General features: G+C 36.8%; 1 protein-coding gene across 1 annotated transcript in view; it reads left to right on the forward strand.

The window, feature by feature from the left end:
- Positions 1–22,271, forward strand: part of LOC125668885 (chromosome transmission fidelity protein 18 homolog) — a 34,063-nt gene that overhangs the window by 5,640 nt on the left and 6,152 nt on the right. Inside the window, exons 7-20 of the mRNA XM_056162098.1 lie at positions 408–534; positions 2,779–2,958; positions 3,192–3,289; positions 3,463–3,586; positions 4,261–4,376; positions 4,499–4,592; positions 5,410–5,508; positions 7,461–7,588; positions 8,687–8,761; positions 10,732–10,843; positions 10,992–11,162; positions 11,268–11,417; positions 12,106–12,236; positions 12,386–12,470. Of these exons, the coding sequence (XP_056018073.1) occupies positions 408–534; positions 2,779–2,958; positions 3,192–3,289; positions 3,463–3,586; positions 4,261–4,376; positions 4,499–4,592; positions 5,410–5,508; positions 7,461–7,588; positions 8,687–8,761; positions 10,732–10,843; positions 10,992–11,162; positions 11,268–11,417; positions 12,106–12,236; positions 12,386–12,470 (1,690 nt within the window). The remainder of the gene's footprint in view (positions 1–407; positions 535–2,778; positions 2,959–3,191; positions 3,290–3,462; positions 3,587–4,260; positions 4,377–4,498; positions 4,593–5,409; positions 5,509–7,460; positions 7,589–8,686; positions 8,762–10,731; positions 10,844–10,991; positions 11,163–11,267; positions 11,418–12,105; positions 12,237–12,385; positions 12,471–22,271) is intronic.

Raw genomic sequence — 22,271 nt, forward strand, 5'->3', positions numbered from 1 at the left:
TGAACTACACAAATATTGCTACTGGGGGATTTATTTTAACTTCAATATAACAGATATTTCAATATAACCAACTTCAATATAAGTGGAGTGTACTGTATATTGAAATTTAGGGGGCGACCTGAATTGTCTATTATATCCAAAGTTCACTATAACTGATGTTGAACAATATGAGTAATGTTATTTTGGATTTATTTTTATTACTTCAGTATAACAGATAGTTCAATATACGTGACTTCAATGTAAGTGGAGTAGACTGCATGTACAACTGTATAAACTACAGTGTATAGAGAAGGATAAAATGGGAATTAATCTTACATTAAAGTTCCTTTCTGAAAAGGATTGTCAATCATGAATGAACAGTAGATTCAGTGTGTAACTGTTCGATAATGAGATGGAAACTTTTATAGAGACTTGTCGGATAGACTGAGTGATGTTGATGACGATGAAGAGGAAACTGTATGTACTGAACCAGAAAAACTGCTGTGGGTGGAAAAGTTTGCTCCCAGAATGTACACAGATCTACTGAGTGATGAGGTTAGTGAAGAGTTGTATAAAATAGAGGGGACTAAAAAAATCATTTGAAGTCCATGTGATCTCTGAAAAGATTTTAAGAGATTGAGGGTTCAAGTTTTGGATTGCTTGGTATTCTGAGCAGCAGATTTTAGTATTATGTAGATGTATAAAGCTATTATTTTCATCATACATACATGTGTGTGGTATGCTGCGATGTATGTATTTAGACACCGGTAATGACACGACAATCTGATCTTCAGATCATCTGTACAATTGTATGTCAAAAAATTATTTCACTTGTTCGATAAAATTAAGAAACGAGTAAGGGTGATACATTTGTATGTTGTATCTTGCTTCCATGCTTGAAAGTAAAATTAGACTATTGCTCTAATGTTTTGCAGTAGTTAATGCATATTGGTGTATGATATGTGCAAGTAAAACAAATTATAAGTGTAAGTATCATAAATGTATACTATAAGTGTCTGCACACATGTGGTATTGTAAAATGAGAATGCATGTAATATTATGTCATAACTTTTGACTCATGACATTCAAAGTTAAGCCTTGGGGATCTGGGTTTGAGTACCGTATATACTCGCCTATAAGTCGGTCCGCCTATAAGTCGGTTGTATTTTTTAAGGTTATTTTGTAGGAATTTGCCATTGATCTGTTTATAAGTCGGTACAAATTTTTGTTGAATCAGTTAACAATTTCAGCCAATGCTTTAGTGTTTTTACCTATGTTTCAAAAAATAGAGAATTGGAGAAATTAATAATTACGAGGTGCTCAATATCCAAGCCATATCTGTTTGGGGTTTAAACGCAACCCTTGATCTATTATGGGCATTGATCCCTTGTTTACCAAAGCAATTATGGTCTCCTAATTACCAGTACCTGACACTGTGTTAAACAATATTCAATCTTTTATGAAATATATTTCAGCCGGTATACATATGAATATTTCAATATTAAATCGGGTTCGTAATTCAGTTTTACTGATAAACGATAGATTAGTTGAAATGAAAGTATTAGTTACTGGTATGTAAATAATTTTTAACTAGAAAAAATATGTAAATACTTGTACTTTATACATAATTTTAAAATACATAAACAATACAACATGTCTAGTATTTGTGAACAATAATCATTTGTGTGGTAGTCCATGATATATCTCAAGTTGTTTAAAAAACATTACATTACGCCACCCAGAAATATAACAAACTTCTTAGGACGCGCCTATAAATCGGACATAGCGTTTTGGACCAAAAATTGACTCCCAAAAATCCAACTTATAGGCGAGTATATACAGTAGGTCCTCATTGCCTCTTGCTTGTTGTAATAGGTTACTAAATGGGGCGGTCCTTCGAATGAGACTGCAGACTGAGACTGCAGAAACCTAGGCCCCGTGTCATAGCAGGTGTGGCACAATGAAGATTCTCTCACTATTCTAGGACTGTGGATACCGATCATAGGCCTAAATTTTGCAGCTCTTCACCAGCAATGGTGACTTCCATATGAGTGAAAAATTCTTGAGAGGGACAGTAAACAATATACAATCAATTAAATCCAAGTTTACCGTCTAACTTTCAAAAACTGTTCATTGATTACAATCCATTATTGTGTACACCAGTTCATTTTTGAGTGCATGGAATGATGGGATATGTCTAACTAAGAAGACACACATTCACTCCGCCAATTCAATTGAAATCCAAGTATACAGTAAAACACATTTATAGTGAACAAAAAAGTGAGCGAAAAACAGTTCCTTATAACCAAACTTTGTTTTATCCAATAACAAATAACTTTCACTTCGTGTGTTTTACTGTATGTAGTTAGAACACCTGACGGATGGCAATATGCTGGTACACGTAAAAACAAACTATCCATCGAGTTAATGAGAGTGAAAGGGATCTATACCTACTGTATATGTATATTTTACATTGAGAGATACAAGATTTCATGACATGAAGAGTGTGAAAATTAAAGGGTAAAGTTGCTTTAGTCATATACAAGGAAAACAAATTGTGACAGAGATAACCAAACTTTTAATAAAGTGTGTGTAATCTGAAGAAAGGATAATGAAAAAAAACCCTATTTTCCCGAAACACTCTCTTTTAAGTCCATTAACTTTATCAAGCACCAAAGCATAAAGATTGTAATTTACAGTAGAATCTGTACACTGTAATGTAAATAGAATAAATAAATACAAAATATAATGCATTGAAAATACATTTATGCATGCATTTAAATCTTATTTTGATTTCAGTCCATAAACAGGACTTTATTACACTGGTTGAAGCTGTGGGATTACGTTGTGTTTGGAAAAGATGTCAAATTAAGGAAGAAGGAGGTTTCCAAGAAAGAAAAAGAGAAAGAACACAAAAAGAAGAAATTCTTACCAGAAGTCATTGATGAGTTAGATAAACACAACAGACCAGTGCAAAAAGTTCGTAAAGCTTAAGACTCTGGATTTCTCTAAACAGAAAACTCTCTTTTAACAATGTACAGACTACACAGTCACTGGGTATTGGTTACTGCACTTCAAAAGCAAGTTGATGTTCATTCAGTAGACATTGCAAAACACTCTAAACCACAGTGTGTACATTTATTTCTTGATGATTTGGGCAATCAATACCTGTGCGTTATTGCTAAGGTTGTCAATATATATATGTCTTTCAGGTGGTGCTTCTAAATGGACCGCCTGGCCTAGGAAAGACAACTCTTGCTCATATAATTGCCAAACACTCTGGATACAATGTTGTGGAAATGAATGCAAGGTACATTATTTTATATACTGATAAAGCAAACATTTAGCAAACAGTATTTGGAAATCATTTTCATTTCAGTTTTTATATCTCAAGAATAAACATTCAGCTGATTCAAAACTTACTATCCAGTAATGCTTAATAGTGTAAAGGAAGGGCTGGTTTTAATTTCCTTTTGTTGGTAGTGATGACAGAAGTGCAGATGTGTTCAAAACAAAATTAGAGGCTGCCACACAAATGAAGTCTGTGCTGGAATCGGACCCCAGACCCAACTGTCTGGTGATTGATGAAATTGACGGAGCACCACAAGTAAGACAGATCAATTTTATAAGAGGACTTTTTATCAACTACAACATGCTGTACTTTATAAATTGCTTATATTTTGGGAGATTTTATTTTCTTCAGTTTCGTCTTGTTTGATTTTATTAATTAACATAATTTTCATGAACGATCAATTTGTTCATAGCAATGCATTTATTCAAAATCTTTCATGGAACTTTATTTTTAGGCCAAGTAAAATTAATTAGTAGATTATCATTCCCGCCCGCCCCTCGAAAATCGCCCCGCCCCGATTTTTTTTATTTTTCAAAATTACGATGTCCGGTCCGGTATCGTAAACGTACTTTGTTTCACTTTGCCTTTTAGAAACCCAAATACACATGTAATTATGATTCATAAAGCCTTTTCTCAATGAGAGAAGGCATTTTCGAGGTCAAGAATACCATGGCGAAAAATAAAAAATAAAATCCTCCCACCCGCCCCATTTTTTTGTGAAGTTTGAATGATAATCTACTAATTAATTTTACTTGGCCTTACAGCAAGGAAACTTTATGAATTGTCAAGGAAATATAGAGGGGAATCTACACATACATGTACTGTACATAGTTGTTGTTTTTTCCTCAAGTAAATTTCATGCTTCTCATACTTTACATCTTGTCAAGGCACTGGACTTTTTTAATGGACTTTTTTATTCACTTTTATAGGCAGCTATCAACGTTCTGTTAAATTTTGTGAAGAGATCTGATGAAGCAGGAACTAAAAAGAAGAAAAAAGATGAAGGGATTCTTCTCAGACCAATTATCTGTATCTGCAATGATCAGTGAGTAGGAAAAAAGACAGCAGTGTTCACGGACATTGACATAAACTGCCTATCTTGAATGACTGTGATGTACTTTAATGTTTTCTTCAATGTTTTATTTATAAATCATTTTATTCCTTCAGGTATGTCCCAGCTTTGAGACAGCTGAGAATGCAGGCTTTAGTTATTAATTTCCCACAAACAGAACCAGCAAGATTGGCCGGTAGATTGTCAGAGGTACATGTGTATAGGCAGATTAGGAATAAGAAAGCATATGTACAGGCTCACGTAAAGTGAAGTACAACGATTCTGAGGTTGTGTTCAGGGGTAGACAAATAGATATTTGAAATGCTTGTCCAAGGTCAGGTAGAAATACCAAATTAACTTGCCCAACCACAAAATTCACTTGCCTCACCTTAAATTAAGACATATATAAAACTTTATAAAATTGTTTATCTTGTATTTTATTAAATCCATTCTTTCATATTTATTTCTGTTTGCTCATTGTTATAAAGCCAAGATCAAGTTTCCTCCCATGATTAGAGAATATCCCCAGATTCTCTTTGTTTTGTCATACTTCGCGTGCTTTGAAGAAACTAATGTCTAGGGTCCTTTCTTTTCCTGCTAAATGTCACAAAGTTGTCCATGTTTTAATTTTCAATGCATTGCGCATTGACCTTGACAGTGTTTAAGTAGATTTGGCACATTGTAATCCATTTTAACTTCGCTGTGTATTTAAGTGTTTTTGTGAATGTCATTTCTCACTAGAAGAGTATATGTATTTTTATTAAATCGCTGGATAAATGCTGACATACTTTCAGTTTATCCACGCTGTCAACACATTTACACTGTACATTTAATATCATTATCTTATATTTTTATTTTACTTTAAAAATTCACTTGCCCACTTACAAGTCTTCTTGTAATTTTACCTGCCCGACTTTAAAATATGGTTGCCCTTGGTGTTGGCCAGTGCTATTTGTCTATCCCTGATGTTATTGACAATTTGTAAAGAGAATCATCATTTTAGATAATCCTGAATTTTCTATGTTAGGTTGCAAAGGCCCAAAGTTTGAGGACAGATCTAAACACACTGCTAGCACTCTGTGACAAGACGGAAAATGACATCAGATCCTGTATAAATACCTTGCAGGTGGGTAGCATATTTCATAACTTCAAGAACCATTTGATTACAGCAACCCCCCTAACATCATTCATTTACAGTGTATCAGTCTGTCTTTCAATAATGGTTTTTTTTTTACCGGCTTTTGGTGCCGCTTGTTGCAAACTTTTTATATAATGTGTACCTGCTCTGAGAACTACAATTTTTTTCATAACGTCCCTATATGTGTATACTGTATACTAGCATATAAGTCAGTTTTTGAGAGTAAAATTTTAATGTCTGACTTATACACACAAGCACTGGGTGCACAAGAAATGCAGTGGGATCATGCGCCTGTCTGTGGACCCTGACTTCAGATGTTCAAGATGCAGGGGAACGGCTCGCCCTCTTGATGGCAGGCCGCAGAGTAATATCCAAGTTGGTCTTGACAAGTTGGAGTTTGTAGGCTCCTTCTGCTACCTCGGAGACATGCTTTCCGCAGCTGGTGGCTGTGATCTTGCAGCCACTACACGTGGGAAGACCGCTTGGAAGAAGTTCAAGGAGCTGCTACCAGTCCTAACATCACGCCACCTGTCGTATAAGACCCGTGGTCGAGTGTTTAACACCTGCATATGGAGCGCTATGCTCCATGCCAGTGAGACCTGGGCACTGACCAAGCCAAATCTTCCATCGCCTACTACGCAATGACAGGGCCATGATAAGACAGATCTGTAACATCAAGCCTGAAGATATGGCCACTGTAGGTTCAACTGAATTGCTGGGGCGGCTTGGTATCGATGACCTCGACCTCATCTTAAAGGGAAAGGAGACTCCGCTGGTATGGCCACGTTGTCAGATCCAGCAGTGCAGTCAAGTGCGCTCTAAACATACAAGTTCCTGGGAGACGTAGAGTTGGTCGGCCAATGCTATCTTGGAGAGAGCTGAAGGAGAATGATCGTAAAGAATGGAAGCTCTCTACTGCCGGCCCTCAAAACTGGAAAGAATGGAGATCTGAGGTGAGATCTACCATGCGTGCAGCTAGCCAGATACCTGGAAGGGGGCCACTAGTGTGGACAATACCCGTAATTCTGCACGGAAATAAAAAGGAACCGACAACAACATACTGCACTCCTGCTGGAAATATTTTCTTGTCGCACAACTTGTGGCGTTTGAATGTATTTTTAAAGCTTAAATGTGGATTTAATCAGTAACAAATCAACATGGGAGATAATTCAAATGACACAGAGTACTTACCACTGTTATGTTATTACTGAAAATATAATTTATTCATCATTGTATACAAACATTTTTCAAAGAGCGAGTCTGATTTGTTATGTATATTGGTACTTTCTGAATCAATGTATGGAAACCGTGCACTATATTATCACAAAGTAGTAAGATTTGCAGTGTGGATATGTTACTTTTTAAAAGTTTACCTGAAATATTCATGAAAAGAGGCTTGTGCCATTAAATAAATACAGACTGCAGTATAATCATTGTCAAACAATTAAAGGAGCACATGCAATGATATCGATACCTGATATTTATTGTAATTAAACTCCCTTAATTAATTGATCATCCAATTATGTGACCATGCTTTACCTGATGGAAGGCTTGTCCTAGATGTTGTGTATCAATAGATTGGGAATTGATCATCTCTTATTAGAATTCGAATCACTATGTTGAAAAAGACCAAAACTGAAATATTACCTTTAAAAATATTTTCTTACTTATTCAGTGTATTTAACATATCAGAGGTTATCTGTAAAAAAGATCAAGATCAATGTTCAGAATATATATACAGCTCTTGCTAATAGGTATTAAGTTGACGGACATTCTGATAAAAAAAATTCAATAAGACTTATAAAAGGGTCAATTTCCTAAATAATTCTGGGGAAAAAGGGTCACTGATATATATGTGGGTTCATTTTTATGCAAGTAAATATGGTATTAAAAGATTTTTCTTTACCCTGAAGACCCAATAATTTTCGCTTTTTTTCCAGTTTTGTTTTAGAGAGAAGAAGGAACTAACTATGAGAGCTGTTCAGACCATGAATGTTGGTCAGAAAGACTCAAACAAAAGTTTGTTTTCCATGTGGTATGAGATTTTCTCATTACCAAGGGCCAAAAAGTAAGTCAAGATTTATTCAGGTAGAACCAGTTGGAGGGCATCATTTTAAGACCAGAATGTTTTTTCTTTTGTAATCCTGTCGGTAACATCTTCAATGAAAGTAAAGATGTCACAGATCATATTTTATTTCAAGATAATAAATGTGGTTATGATATAACATGTGATGTGGGAAAGGTATAGTGTGTCAAAGACCATGTAGCATTGAGTCCCACACATGTTCTCCATATTTGCATTTTGAAGGAAATGCAATGTACATCAATGCACATTACAAAGTCAATGTTTTCATGAAATTAGGACCTGACAAGGGTCAACATTTTCAATGTATGTTGGGAGTTAAAATGTTCCACTGGTTTGGATGTAATCTTCACCATTATTTCCCCATGCGTAATGAATAGAGTTATACATTTTATTCCTCATTTTCTTGATTTTATTTGGATTTCCTGCAACCTAATTTTAAAAGGAAAATTCTCGAACCTGTATATAATTTTAAAAAAACCACCGACTTCAGTCTATGCGAAAGACATCGGACCGTCAGACCGGACCGATGTGCAGTGCCTCAGGTCCGATGCGTCATTTTTTACACCAGACCGGAATGTCCGATGTCTCAGTGTCCAGTTTTGAGCTTTACTATATTGATGCAGAGTCATTTAGATGTTTGTTATAAGTATAAAATATCGCACAAATCCAAATACGCAAATGAATGTGATTAAAACCGCATGGACCGTCTAAAAGTAATATGCGGGAGCGATCCCTGGTATAGTATTACTAGTATAATAAATAAGATTTCCTTGGTTCTGCATTTTCACGTGTTTTACATTTTTACATTAAGTTTTTCGGTCTGACAAAATTTGGTTCGGTCCTGTGTGACCGAATGTCCTGTGTGGTCCAAAAAACTTTCACATAGACTGCGACATTATGTCATGATAAACATGTAACTCATGTACAACTTGAGTTTGAGGCATATGAACTACAGCGTATATGTCCTTGTGTTAACATAACATACCAAACTTTATGAACAAAAAATGCATAAATTTTGCATGCCTTGACAAAACATTCATGTATGTACATTATTATTACTTTGAATGATTATTTTTTCAGAAATAAGTTTATAACCTTGCATGATATACAGGGAAGAAACTGGAAAAAGAATGATAATTTGTCCTTAGAGTCCAGGTATGTTTTTTCATCAGAAGAAAAGATATTGTTCAGCTGGTAAAAATTTCTGATTAGTAGTAAGCACATTCATCATTTATGCCCCCCCCCCCCTTTTTATGCCCCCGAGATCGAAGATGGGGGGGGGGGGGGCATATTGTTTTTGCCCTTTCTGTCATTTTGTAATTCTGTCATTATACCCCCCGAACGAAGTTCTGGGGGGTATATAGGAATCACTCTGTCTGTCCGTCCGTCTGTCTGTCTGTGCAGATTCGTGTCCGGGCCATAACTTCTTTGTTCTTTGACTAAGGCATACCATATTTGGCACACAGGTAGATCACCATGAGACGATGTGTCAAGTACCTTCATGACCTTTATATGACCTTGACCCTTGACCTCAAGGTCAAAATTAAAGGTTTTTTACAATAGATTTGTGTCCGGGCCATAACTTCTTTGTTCTTTGACATAGGCATACCATATTTGACACATGAGTGTATCACCATGAGACGATGTGTCATGTACATTCATGACCTCTTTATGACCTTGACCTTTGATATCAAGGTCAAAATTATAGGTTTATGCCATGGATTTGTGTTCGGACTATATCTTCCATTTTCTTCTACAAATGCATACCATATTTTTACACTCAGGAAAGAGGTAATTTATACCTATTAACAACACCCTTTGGGAGATTGGGGTAAGCGGGGGATATTCTTAGTGAGCATTGCTCACAGTACATCTTGTTCTGTCTGAAACTTTAACCTTACTAATAACTTTTGAACAGTAAGTGATAGAGCTTTGATATTTCACATGAGTATTCCTTGTGACAAGACCTTTCCGTGGGTACCAACATTTTTGACCCCGTGACCTTGACCTTGGAGTTTGACCTACTTTTTGAAAACTTTAACTTTGCTAATAACTTTTGAACAGGAAGAGATAGAGCTTGATATTTCACATGAGTATTCCTTGTGACAAGACCTTTCCGTGGGTACCAACATTTTTGACTCCGTGACCTTGACCTTGGAGTTTGACCTACTTTTTGAAAACTTTAACCTTGCTAATAACTTTTGAACAGGAAGAGATAGAGCTTGATATTTCACATGAGTGTTCCTTGTGACAAGACCTTTCCGTGGGTACCAACATTTTTGACCCCGTGACCTTGACCTTGGAGTTTGACCTACTTTTTGAAAACTTTAACCTTGCTAATAACTTTTGAACAGTAAGAGATAGAGCTTTGATATTTCACATGAGTATTCCTTGTTACAAGATCTTTCTGTTGGTATTGAACCTTTTGACCTGGACATTTGACCTACTTTAAAAAAAATTTTTTTTACATTGGTCATAACTTCTAAATGGTAAATATTAGAGCTTTCATATTTTACATGAGCATTTCTTTTGACAAGATCTTTCTACGGGTACCAAGATATTTGCCCTTGTGACCTTGGCCATCTTCAGAATTGGCCATTATCGGGGGCATTTGTGTTTCACAAACACATCTTGTTTGAGAAAGAGATGGCATATTGGTTTGCACCTGTTGGTGAGTAGACCAAGTGTTGTCTGCTCAACATTTTGAGAACCCTTTGCTCGACAAACAACAAACTATTAGCCTTTAAAGAGTAGATGATCCCTATTGATTTTGAGGTCACAAGACCAAGCTACTCTGGACAATATGTCTGCTCAATATCTTTAGAACCCATTGCTTGATAGATATCAAACTTAGTACTTTGATGTCCCTTAAGGAGCAGATGACCCCTATTGACGTTGAGGTCACAAGATTGTCATGAACTTTAGAACCCTATGCCATCAAGAAATCGAGTGGTTGTCCCTGATTAGCTGATAGTACTTATTTTCATTATCATTATAGACATTCTAAATTTAAAATTGATTCTTTTCAATATTGGGTGGAAGGGGTGCCTTTGTAGCTTTAGTTTACATATATCTGGACTTTGATTACATGTTATAAATTTTTTTCACATGTGCTTTTGCTGCAGGTTTAACAACATTCTACATTCAGCACAGTGCACTGGGGAATACTCGAAACTTATTCAAGGAATGTTTGAAAATTATCTGGAATGCAAATTCAAAGATCCAAAGATGGAAGGGGTAGGCTTTCATGTGTATGGTTACATGTAGCATTTCAATATGTAATTAACATGATTTAAGTCAATGTTGAACTTCATTTCTTTACTTGTTTAAAAACAGTTAAAGTGATCATAAGTAAATTTGTTTTAAATCTGTTTTTTTTTTGTAGCTGGTGTTAGCCAATGACTGGCTCTGCTTCACAGACCTGTTGAACTGTCAGATCGCCCAGACACAGAACTACAGCATTATGCCTTATATACCCTATGTAACGGTGACCTTTCACCTTTTGTTTGCCACAAACCAGCCCCAGAGAATTCAGTATCCACATGCTGATCAAGAGGTGAGCACTCATTTCACTTTCCAAATGTTGGATATAAAACAGTGCACTCATTTTTGCACAGATATGACATCATGTGAACTAAATATAAACATGTATCTGTCTTAGGCCTTTACTCAGAGACAGAAGAGCACCCACCTTGTGACCTCCTTAATGTCGGACATGTTGCCCTCTGTCAGGAAGTTTATCAACGAATCGGACATGGTTCAGGAGGTCCTGCCTCCTCTGTTAGATATCATACAACCAAATCTCAGGCCTGTATGTTTTTGTTTTACCTAATCAAGACCAACATAAGCTGTTGTTGATTGACATGTACATGTATAACTGAATGGGAGATACTTATATTATGTACTCCATTCTTCATTGATATACACGTGCTGTACATGTGAAAAGAAAGGACTATGATAACTTATTTGATGTTTGTTAGATTGAGGATATTATTGTGATTCTGACTGGTTGAAAAATTTGTTGATACTTGCATCAAATGAAAAACATACTATTAATGATGTACATGTAGCTATAATGTTGTTATGTCACACTACAAGATAAGCATGCATTTTGTAATGTTTTCATGTAAAACGAAGTATTATTAATTTTATTGTTTTAAAATTCAGTTAAGGGAATTATTAAAGAAATACTCTTAATATTCCCCCCCCAATTTTTTTTAGTTATTTATGGCATCAAAAATAAATTGCAACTACACTTTTCGGAACTGGAACATCCACTTTAATATTCATCTCTTTACCTCCAAAGTCCTACATATGAACAGGAAATTGAAATCGGGTACAGAAAATTGAAAACATGTACAAAAAATGCAAAACATGCACAGAAAATTAAAAATGTGTACAGAAAATTGAAAACACAAACAAAAAATTTAAAAACATGTATACAAAATATTAAAATTGAAAATGTGAACAGAAAAACCTAAGATATTTGTCCTCTGCAGGTGAATACCCAGTTGTACAGCGCCAGGGAGAAGGAGGATCTAGCAGAACTGATCAGAGTGATGATTGCTTACAACATGACCTACAATCAAGAGAAAACCCCAGAGGGACAATACGCCTATGTCCTGGACCCGTACGTATATCTATGAAGATTAACGAGACAACTTTTAACCTCCTCGTATGAAGATAATATTGATTTTAATTTATATTAAAACACGTTTATTTCGTCATTTTCCTACTCATTTAAATGAACTGACATTGAAATGAATCTCTGTCTCTCAGAAATATGGAAGTAGTTACTAGATTTCCTGGTATGAAGCAACACAAACAGCTGACATATGCCGCCAAACAATTAATTTCAAGAGAGGTATGTAATGTTCAAGTGTATAATTGGAAACTGCACAGTGGGATTAAGGTGTCCCAAGTTAATTGAACACTCCGGTGGTAGTCCCTAACTAACCATATTGGGTGCCCACTCTCTTGGCCCCTTTGGCCTTTTAGCTGATAGAGAACACATACTGAGCTTTTTTATATTTATTAGAATAACCAGACATATTTCATAACATGAAACGATCGAACTAAAATGGACATAGTGCACACAGGGTGAATTGGCAGCTACGGCCGCATGTTACATGTACATGTACAAAGTAAAAAATTGCAGGTCTAAAGGGATATCCGGAGTACCGACCATAGGTATTAGGGCAAACCGGTGGCCTCGTGTGAGCACGAGAGCCGACGTCCCAGACTGCGACATCAAGGGACCGAAAACGGGCCCGTCCGATCTGCTTTACCCTGTTCCACCAAATAGCCCCCCGGTGAGTCATACCAGTACCTCCCCCTGGTATTCCGGAACTGGGGTCTCCCCTCCCAGTTAAGGAGGTGGAGAGGACACCAAGACTGCAGTCCTGGGTGCCCCAATTAACTTGAATCAAAACTTTTTCACGTGAACCACTATACACAGCTTTCTACTTCATATGAGCCAGTACTTGCTCATATGAGCCACATTAGTCCCTCTGTCTTTGTATGACAGATGGGCAGGGAACAACAGGCCAGATCGGACGGACACATTCTTGTATTATATCCCCCCAGACCTGCCACAGACATCGATATGATGTACCTCCAATAACCATGAAAAACCACTACCCCCCCCCCCCCCCCCCCCCCTAAAATGCCAGACCCAGTTAAACAGGTTGAGGGTAACAATTGCCTAGTTGATTGATGAATATGTGAAAAGCTGCCCTGATGTTGTTTAGGAAAAAGTCGTTGCCCATATCCGAAAGGTGTGTTCCATCAAATCTAAATAAGCACACGTTTCTTGCTGAGATGTTGTGATGGTTAATGACCAACCCCCCCAAATCTAACACGAACTTAAGAATTCTTTTGTTAACCTTTATACGTTTTTTGTTAATCTTACCACCTAGTTTGCCAGGAACCCCATGCCAGTATAGGCGGGGCAAGATGGAGGACCATACTAATGTAGTTTGTGGGATTAGGGCATTATATCTGAGAAATGAACACTTTATTTCCTCTACCAACTTTTTGCCAGTTAGGCCTGGGGTGACCAAGTCGTTTGAACCTAGATGTATCACCATGAATCTAGGTGCAGGATACTTCCTCAGGAGGTCCATCACCAAGGGGTCCAATTGTTGCCACTGCATCCCCCGTCTTCCATGCCAATGAATGTGGGCTGGCAAGTCAAGGTTTTTTCCGCCTGTGCGGTTTGATGTCGACTGACCTGCCCAAAATGGGATTGAAGACCCGAGGATCCATATTGAACAATCTGAAATATCTTTGGTTTGGTTACTTATTTGTTATGTATTGATGGCAAGGGTGTCATTACTTAAATTGTGTGTCCTGTAGTGGTCCGAGGGCTGCGAAGTGGCATTACATGCGGATGTATTTCTGAAAGGCTAAAGACTTCCATCTTCCAAATGTTTGTATTTGCTGGTCGGAAAAACCCTGTAGAGCCAAGTCAGTGGCCCGACCGATTCGAAAACTATGGGTACCAAAATGACCTGGTGTACCGATAGCCTGAATTGCTTTCTGCAGTACTGCATTAAATTGGAATCTAGTCAAAGGCATAGCATTACTGTGGATGAACAGACAGTGAGTGTCTGAGGTGTGTGGCCTTATTGCTAGGAAATTGCGCATACTGTGGACTGGGCATGCGATCGAGTGGGGCTGACTCCGAATGAATATAGTGGTTTTTTTGCCCGTTTGGTCGGTTTTGGAATGAGGTATAGTGAATGTGACATGTTTGCTTTCCTCCCCCAGAGTAACATGTTGAAATTGAATGCAATGAGAATATCGGCTATTGCAGGAGTTTGCCAGAGTGAATTCGCCTACTCGGAGTAAACCAAAATAGGCCAGTGAGAAGGCGCTAGCAAAGAGTGTAGATTCGAAAGAGGATGTGCACACAAAAGGTAAATACGCTAGCAATTTTTCTAGAATGGGTAGGGTAATCGGGTACCGAGTATCTGGGGCTGTGTTGCCACGTGCCAACCCTTGTAGAGCTTTTGCGACTAAGAAGGAGGCAGTTGGATCTGATACCTGCCTTACTTTATGAAAATATGCCAATGCGCGTATGTATAACTGAACTGTATTTGGGGACATATGTTGTAACGACAAATATGCGATAAAGTTTAAAATTATATCTAAAGGTAACGGCCAGGAAATGGCAATGCCAAAAATCTGGGCAAATGCATGGAATTTCTTCAGTGCCGAATTGTAAGCTTTGTTGGAGTTATCAGACAGGGCGTTGTTGATGAGGCGTTGTGATTCTACCTTTAGATATCCCATATTTGGTTGGGTAGCTGGGTTGGCCACTGGTCGGCGTGGGGGGCGAGATGTCGAAATCTTCTCCACTGCGAACGAGAAATACTATCTGCTATAACGTTGCGTTTGGAGGGTATGTATTGCGCCTGGATTGTAATGTTGTGTTGTAGTGTGATGAGAACCAATTTTCGAACAATTTTCATGACCCTGTGAGATTTTGAAGTAGCGGAATTAATAACCTGGACTACAGCAGAATTATCTATGTGGAAAAGAATACGTTTGTTAGCCAATTGTGGCGACCATAGCACGATTGCTACATATACCGGGAAAAGCTCAAGGAATGTCATGTCCCTAACTATGTCCGAAAGACTCCAGCTGTGCGGCCAGCTTGCATGAGCCCAGCTACCTGCAAAGTAAATGCCAAACCCCCCTTTTGTTCCCCCAGCGCTATCTGTGTATAATTGCAAGTACGAATCCGATGTCAATGTCGGAGAGGAAATGACCGAAATGCCGTTGAAGTTTGCTAGGAATTGTTCCCATACTCTAAGGTCTTCCTTGATGGAAGAATTGATTCTGATCTTATGGTGTGTTTTGGTAGTGCCCATAGTAGCATCAATTAAACGTCTGCAGAAGGCTCTCCCTGGTGCTACCGTTTTACATGCAAAATTTAGCAGCCCAATGAGTGACTGAAAAGATTTAAGAGTAGCTTTTTTACTGTGAAGGAAGACATGAATGCGCTGTTTGAGCAAAAGTAGCTTGTCCTGTGGGAGTCGCATGATCATATTCACTGTGTCTAGTTCTATACCTAAGAAAATAAGGGTTGTAGTTGGGTTTGTAGTTTTTTCGAGAGCAATGGGTACACCTATATCTTGGCAAATGTGTTTGAATTCTGAGAGAGTAGCCTGACACTTGTTTGAATTTGCGGAGCCCATGAACAGGAAGTCATCAAGATAGTGTAAAATGGATGGATTACGTGTCCTATTTTGGACTATCCAATGTAATGCCGAAGCAAATCTTTCCCAGGTTGCACAGCTGACTGATGCCCCAAATGGTAGCATTTTATCGTAATAGTATTTGTTCTGAAACTTGAAACCTAACAGTTCGAAATCTGAGGGAGCAACAGGTATTAGACGAAATGCCGATTTAATGTCTGATTTGGCTAAGTAGGTTCCAGGGCCCAAGAAGGATATGATGGCAGCGGCATCGTCAATGGATGCGTAATGAACAGAACAAACTGCTGGGTCAATGAAATCATTAATAGAGTCATACTCAGGGAAGGATAGGTGGTGTATTAACCGAAAATCCCCATCCTTTTTGGGTACTAAGCCTAAAGGTGAAACTTGTAGCGAGTGGAAGGGGGGTGAATCGAAAGGCCCCCCGACTCGCTGGAGCAGTACTTCTTTCTGAATTTTTTGTTGAGCTAGTTGAGGATTTAGTACTATGCTTTTTAGATTATTGGAATCCCTTGGGCGCCTTGGCCCTTGATAATGTAAACTAAAACCAGATTGAAAGCCTCTAATGAGAAAAGGTTGATCACAATAATTGTGTAGGTAATGGGCAAGTTGGTCGACATTGATGGGGGTTTTCCCAAGTGTATACAACGATTGGTAATTATTTTGTTGCCCGGCACTTTGATGCTGGATGATCTCCACCACACCCTTTGCATCTGTGGCTGAACCTACAATTTGGTGCAAACTTACAATTTATACCAGCGTTAAACAACTTGCAAAATAAGGTGTTGACCTGTGTTTTATATTGGGGATAATTGCCGGGAGACTCGCGATGCATGTTCGGGGCCGCGGAGTTTTTTCCCGAGGGTTGTGAAGGATGAGTACCGTTTGTGATATACAAGAGCCATAGCTCGGAGTTAATGATTCCCCACGAAGACTGTGGGTCAGCTTGTTTTCTCAAGCGAAACTGCTCTTCATAGCGGAACCACCCCGATGACCTGGACGCGGCCAGTCTGATATCTCGCATATATTTAAGTAACTCTTGGGCTCTAGTTCTGTATTTTTCTAGCATGATACTGGTGAAAATAATGAAAGCCGATGACCATTTTTCAATTGACAGGAAGGAATTATGTTTAGGCTTGACGAGGCACATGGCACCATTTCGGATTTCGATTTGGCCCTGAGTTTCAAGATGGCCGTCCAGTTCCCGCGCTGACCTAAGCAGTAAGGAAATGTCGATAAATTTTCCCTCCCAAATTTGATTTTTGAGTTTTTCCGGGACATGAAAGCTGACAGGATCGAAATAGCTATTGATTACCGAGGGTTGATACTCCGTGACTGAGAAATTGGGTCCCGCGAAGTCGACAGCCGGCGGGAAAATGTCAATGGGGGGAATAAGACATTGATGGTTTACGTCAAACTCACCTGACGGATTAGCCTGCAAGTCCTGAATGGCATGAGTGTCGTCAGTCTCTGATTGTGTGGTTCCCCCCGCTGCATTTACAACAGCGGATGCCGTAGGTATGGGCCTCGAGGAGTCGGTGGCCACGCTGTTTGGCCTACGTCTTCTCCCACGTCCCCGGGCTGGGGACACGAATTGACGGTTTCTTTCCACCTCTGAAAGTCTTGTCACCCTGGTTCGCACGGGTGGCATGATGGTGGCAAATAAGGATGGAGAAGTAGTCGATAATATAGATTGCACTTCGTCTAGTGAAAATTCGTGACTTGTCTGCTTGTAGACGGAAACGGAAGAGGCAAGTATTGGTCCGTTTGGTTAAGTCGTACTTGGTGTGCGTTATACGAATACGTCGTACCACGGTAAAGCCACCAAGGTGATAACACAAAAGTAATATAAGCAAAAGAACTTCGGTCAATTAAGCTGGATTGTTTGATATTGAATTCAAATAATCTTCATAAAATAACAAGTAATAACAGCATATTCATATAAAAGTTAAATTCTTTCAAGCATCGCATATTTTTAGTAAAAATCGTTTGTCAATACATAACATAAACAAACATCGTATCACGTGGGGAAATCCTTCGCTTGAATATTATGTCGTCATACAAGTGATGTAGAGCTATTTTTATCCGCTAGACTTTTAGTTGTTTATCACCTCGGTACAGGTGAAAGATGCACTCAAATCATTTGCAGCTTGGGCTTGATATGTCGACATTAATATGGTAAATTTAAAGAGTGATACGGATCAGTACAATATCCTCTCAAATATAGCAATTTCCATAATCTCAACTCAAATGTTGGGCATTTCCCACATTCACATCCAAATCGTATCTAAACGAGGCAAAATATTATACCTTCTGTATCAAAATCCTAAATCTGCAACTAGTTACCTTTAAGAATATGCCTTGATCGAAATAAAATATCGTCATCTTTCACCAGTACCGAGTCGATATGTACATGCGTTGGTTTTCTTTATTCCAAATGACTATACACATCGGGGGCGATATCAAGGTCACAAAGTGATGTAAAGATTAATTGACAGTCTTTCGTGCACATACTATATATATATAAAAATATGAGACATATATCATCGAAGAAAACTGGGGGAAAAATCATCTGACAAACAGATTTAAACACATACAGCTTGAACACTAGATAACGGCAATAAATAGCGAGAAAATATTATGACATTTTCCCTGGGATATGTTTGTTTTTAACTTTACTCGGGACACCTTAACCCTGCTGCATGGAAAAGTTTTTTTTGTGTGTGTTTTATTTACAAAAAAGCCAGCATTGAATCTGCACAAAATCTACAAATGTACATATATTTACACTGCAAATTACATGTTTGCCTTCTTACCAGAAGGGGGACATCTTGTTTTAGTTTGAATTCTTCCGCTTCTTCTTCCGCTTCTCATACAAAGTTTGTCCAGGCCATAACTTTTTTGTCTTTCAACATAGGCCTTTGGTATTTGGTATGTGGGTATACCATGATAAGACAATGTGTCACGTGCCATTTTTGATGACCTTTAACCTTGATCTTTTCCACTTTAAAGACCCCTAAAAAATATTGTACGGTTTCTTGACGGATCACTGGATGTGGGTGGAGCTCATCTATGGTCATTGTTATTTACCTGGCCAAGAGATCAGGCTGTTGTGTATACTTTTGATATACACAGGAAGTGGCTCAGGACCGTCTGTAGAGTTTATGTGGTCATAGTGTTTGTATAATCAACCACTTCCTCATTTTACTACCATGTTTTATTTTAATTCTTTCTATTGTTTTATCATTTTCTTTATAGCTCTTGCAGGTCTTTTATTAGTATATTATCAATGATTATTAGCACAAACATTGTACAGCGCATAGAAACTATATGTAATATTGCGCTTTATAAATGAATAAAATAATAATAATAAATAATAATGGTGGTATCCCTAACAGTGGCTGACACACAGTCTACACCCCCACCCCCTCTTTCTCTCTCACTAACTCTCATTCATTGGCTCAATGAAATTTCTTTTATAAATATAAAGCTATGATAAATTATTAATAGAAATTATTTCAATAAGTGATAAGTTTTAGAAATTAATGTGCAAATTATTGTTTGATTTCTGATTGTGTAATTTATAATGCCTGTACAGAGATGAGAAAAAAATACAATATTAAAATTGCATTGTTCAGGGGACGTTTTTCAAAATTTGAATTATGAGAAAATAGCAGTTGTTGACAGGTCAATCCTATCAAAACTTTGGTATATTGGGCTTCCTCAAGATCTAAAGGATGCTGATAATTATTGGCAGATATTGTTATGAAAACACCCTTTTCTGGTAGCTGCAGACCTCTGTCTCAGCAGATGTCAATCCACCTGAGATCTATTGTTCAAAGTTTGATTAACAGGTAGCTTACCATTGATCAGGAAACCGGTAAAATTTTGGGGTGTTAACATAAAATTTGGTCTTTAAAGATGATCCTTAAACAATTCTTAAAAAATCTAAGGAAAATGGAAGGGGAAACGGGAGACTCAGTTTTAGTGTGCTAAAACAATTCTTCCTACATGTAGTTGTTTTTGGCTTGCTAATCAATATGTTTTCTAGGGAGCGAAGTAGGACACATCAAAGGAATCTCTCCAGGTATGAGTTGATGTTTGCGCTGATTACCATCACAAATTAACTCATCCTCCTATGAGATTAGTTAAATCACCCATTATAACTTAGTGCTTTGTGGATGAGCCCATTGGACGAATAGGACGTATCCAAATTTGCTCGTTAGAAGTCATATTGATTAGCAAATCAAAAACAATAAACATGTAATTTACAGTGGGTAATAGTAGATTTAGTGGTAACAATAAACATGTAATTTACAGTGTTTACATTAGTAGATTTAGTGGTAACAATAAACATGTAATTTACAGTGCTTACATTAGTAGATTTAGTGGTAACAATAAACATGTAATTTATAGTGTTTACATTAGTAGATTGTGGTAACAGTAAACATGTAATTTACAGTGGGTTTACATTAGTAGATTTAGTGGTAACAGTAAACATGTAATTTACAGTGTTTACATTAGTAGATTTAGTGGTAACAGTAAACATGTAATTTACAGTGGGTTTACATTAGTAGATTTAGTGGTAACAGTAAACATGTAATTTACAGTGTTTACATTAGTAGATTTAGTGGTAACAGTAAACATGTAATTTACAGTGGGTATACAATAGTAGATTTAGTGGTAACAATAAACATGTAATTTACAGTGGGTTTACATTAGTAGATTTAGTGGTAACAGTAAACATGTAATTTACAGTGTTTACATTAGTAGATTTAGTGGTAACAGTAAACATGTAATTTACATTGGGTATACAATAGTAGATTTAGTGGTAACAGTAAACATGTAATTTACAGTGGGTATACAATAGTAGATTTAGTGGTAACAATAAACATGTAATTTACAGTGTTTACATTAGTAGATTTAGTGGTAACAGTAAACATGTAATTTACAGTGGGTTTACATTAGTAGATTTAGTGGTAACAATAAACATGTAATTTACAGTGGGTTTACAATAGTAGATTTAGTGGTAACAGTAAACATGTAATTTACAGTGTTTACATTAGTAGATTTAGTGGTAACAGTAAACATGTAATTTACAGTGGGTATACAATAGTAGATTTAGTGGTAACAATAAACATGTAATTTACAGTGTTTACATTAGTAGATTTAGTGGTAACAATAAACATGTAATTTACAGTGGGTATACAATAGTAGATTTAGTGGTAACAATAAACATGTAATTTACAGTGTTTACATTAGTAGATTTAGTGGTAACAATAAACATGTAATTTACAGTGGGTATACAATAGTAGATTTAGTGGTAACAATAAACATGTAATTTACAGTGTTTACATTAGTAGATTTAGTGGTAACAATAAACATGTAATTTACAGTGGGTATACAATAGTAGATTTAGTGGTAACAATAAACATGTAATTTACAGTGTTTACATTAGTAGATTTAGTGGTAACAATAAACATGTAATTTATAGTGTTTACATTAGTAGATTTAGTGGTAACAATAAACATGTAATTTACAGTGGGTTTACATTAGTAGATTTAGTGGTAACAGTAAACATGTAATTTATAGTGTTTACAATAGTAGATTTAGTGGTAACAATAAACATGTAATTTACAGTGGGTTTACATTAGTAGATTTAGTGGTAACAATAAACATGTAATTTACAGTGGGTATACAATAGTAGATTTAGTGGTAACAATAAACATGTAATTTATAGTGTTTACATTAGTAGATTTAGTGGTAACAGTAAACATGTAATTTACAGTGGGTATACAATAGTAGATTTAGTGGTAACAATAAACATGTAATTTACAGTGTTTACATTAGTAGATTTAGTGGTAACAATAAACATGTAATTTATAGTGTTTACATTAGTAGATTTAGTGGTAACAGTAAACATGTAATTTACAGTGTTTACATTAGTAGATTTAGTGGTAACAATACACATGTAATTTACAGTGGGTTTACATTAGTAGATTTAGTGGTAACAATAAACATGTAATTTACAGTGGGTATACAATAGTAGATTTAGTGGTAACAATAAACATGTAATTTACAGTGTTTACATTAGTAGATTTAGTGGTAACAATAAACATGTAATTTACAGTGGGTATACAATAGTAGATTTAGTGGTAACAATAAACATGTAATTTACAGTGTTTACATTAGTAGATTTAGTGGTAACAATAAACATGTAATTTACAGTGGGTATACAATAGTAGATTTAGTGGTAACAATAAACATGTAATTTACAGTGTTTACATTAGTAGATTTAGTGGTAACAGTAAACATGTAATTTACAGTGGGTATACAATAGTAGATTTAGTGGTAACAGTAAACATGTAATTTACAGTGGGTTTACATTAGTAGATTTAGTGGTAACAATAAACATGTAATTTACAGTGTTTACATTAGTA

Source organism: Ostrea edulis, chromosome 4, assembly GCF_947568905.1.
Source record: "Ostrea edulis chromosome 4, xbOstEdul1.1, whole genome shotgun sequence".
Taxonomy (NCBI): Eukaryota; Metazoa; Mollusca; class Bivalvia; order Ostreida; family Ostreidae; genus Ostrea; species Ostrea edulis.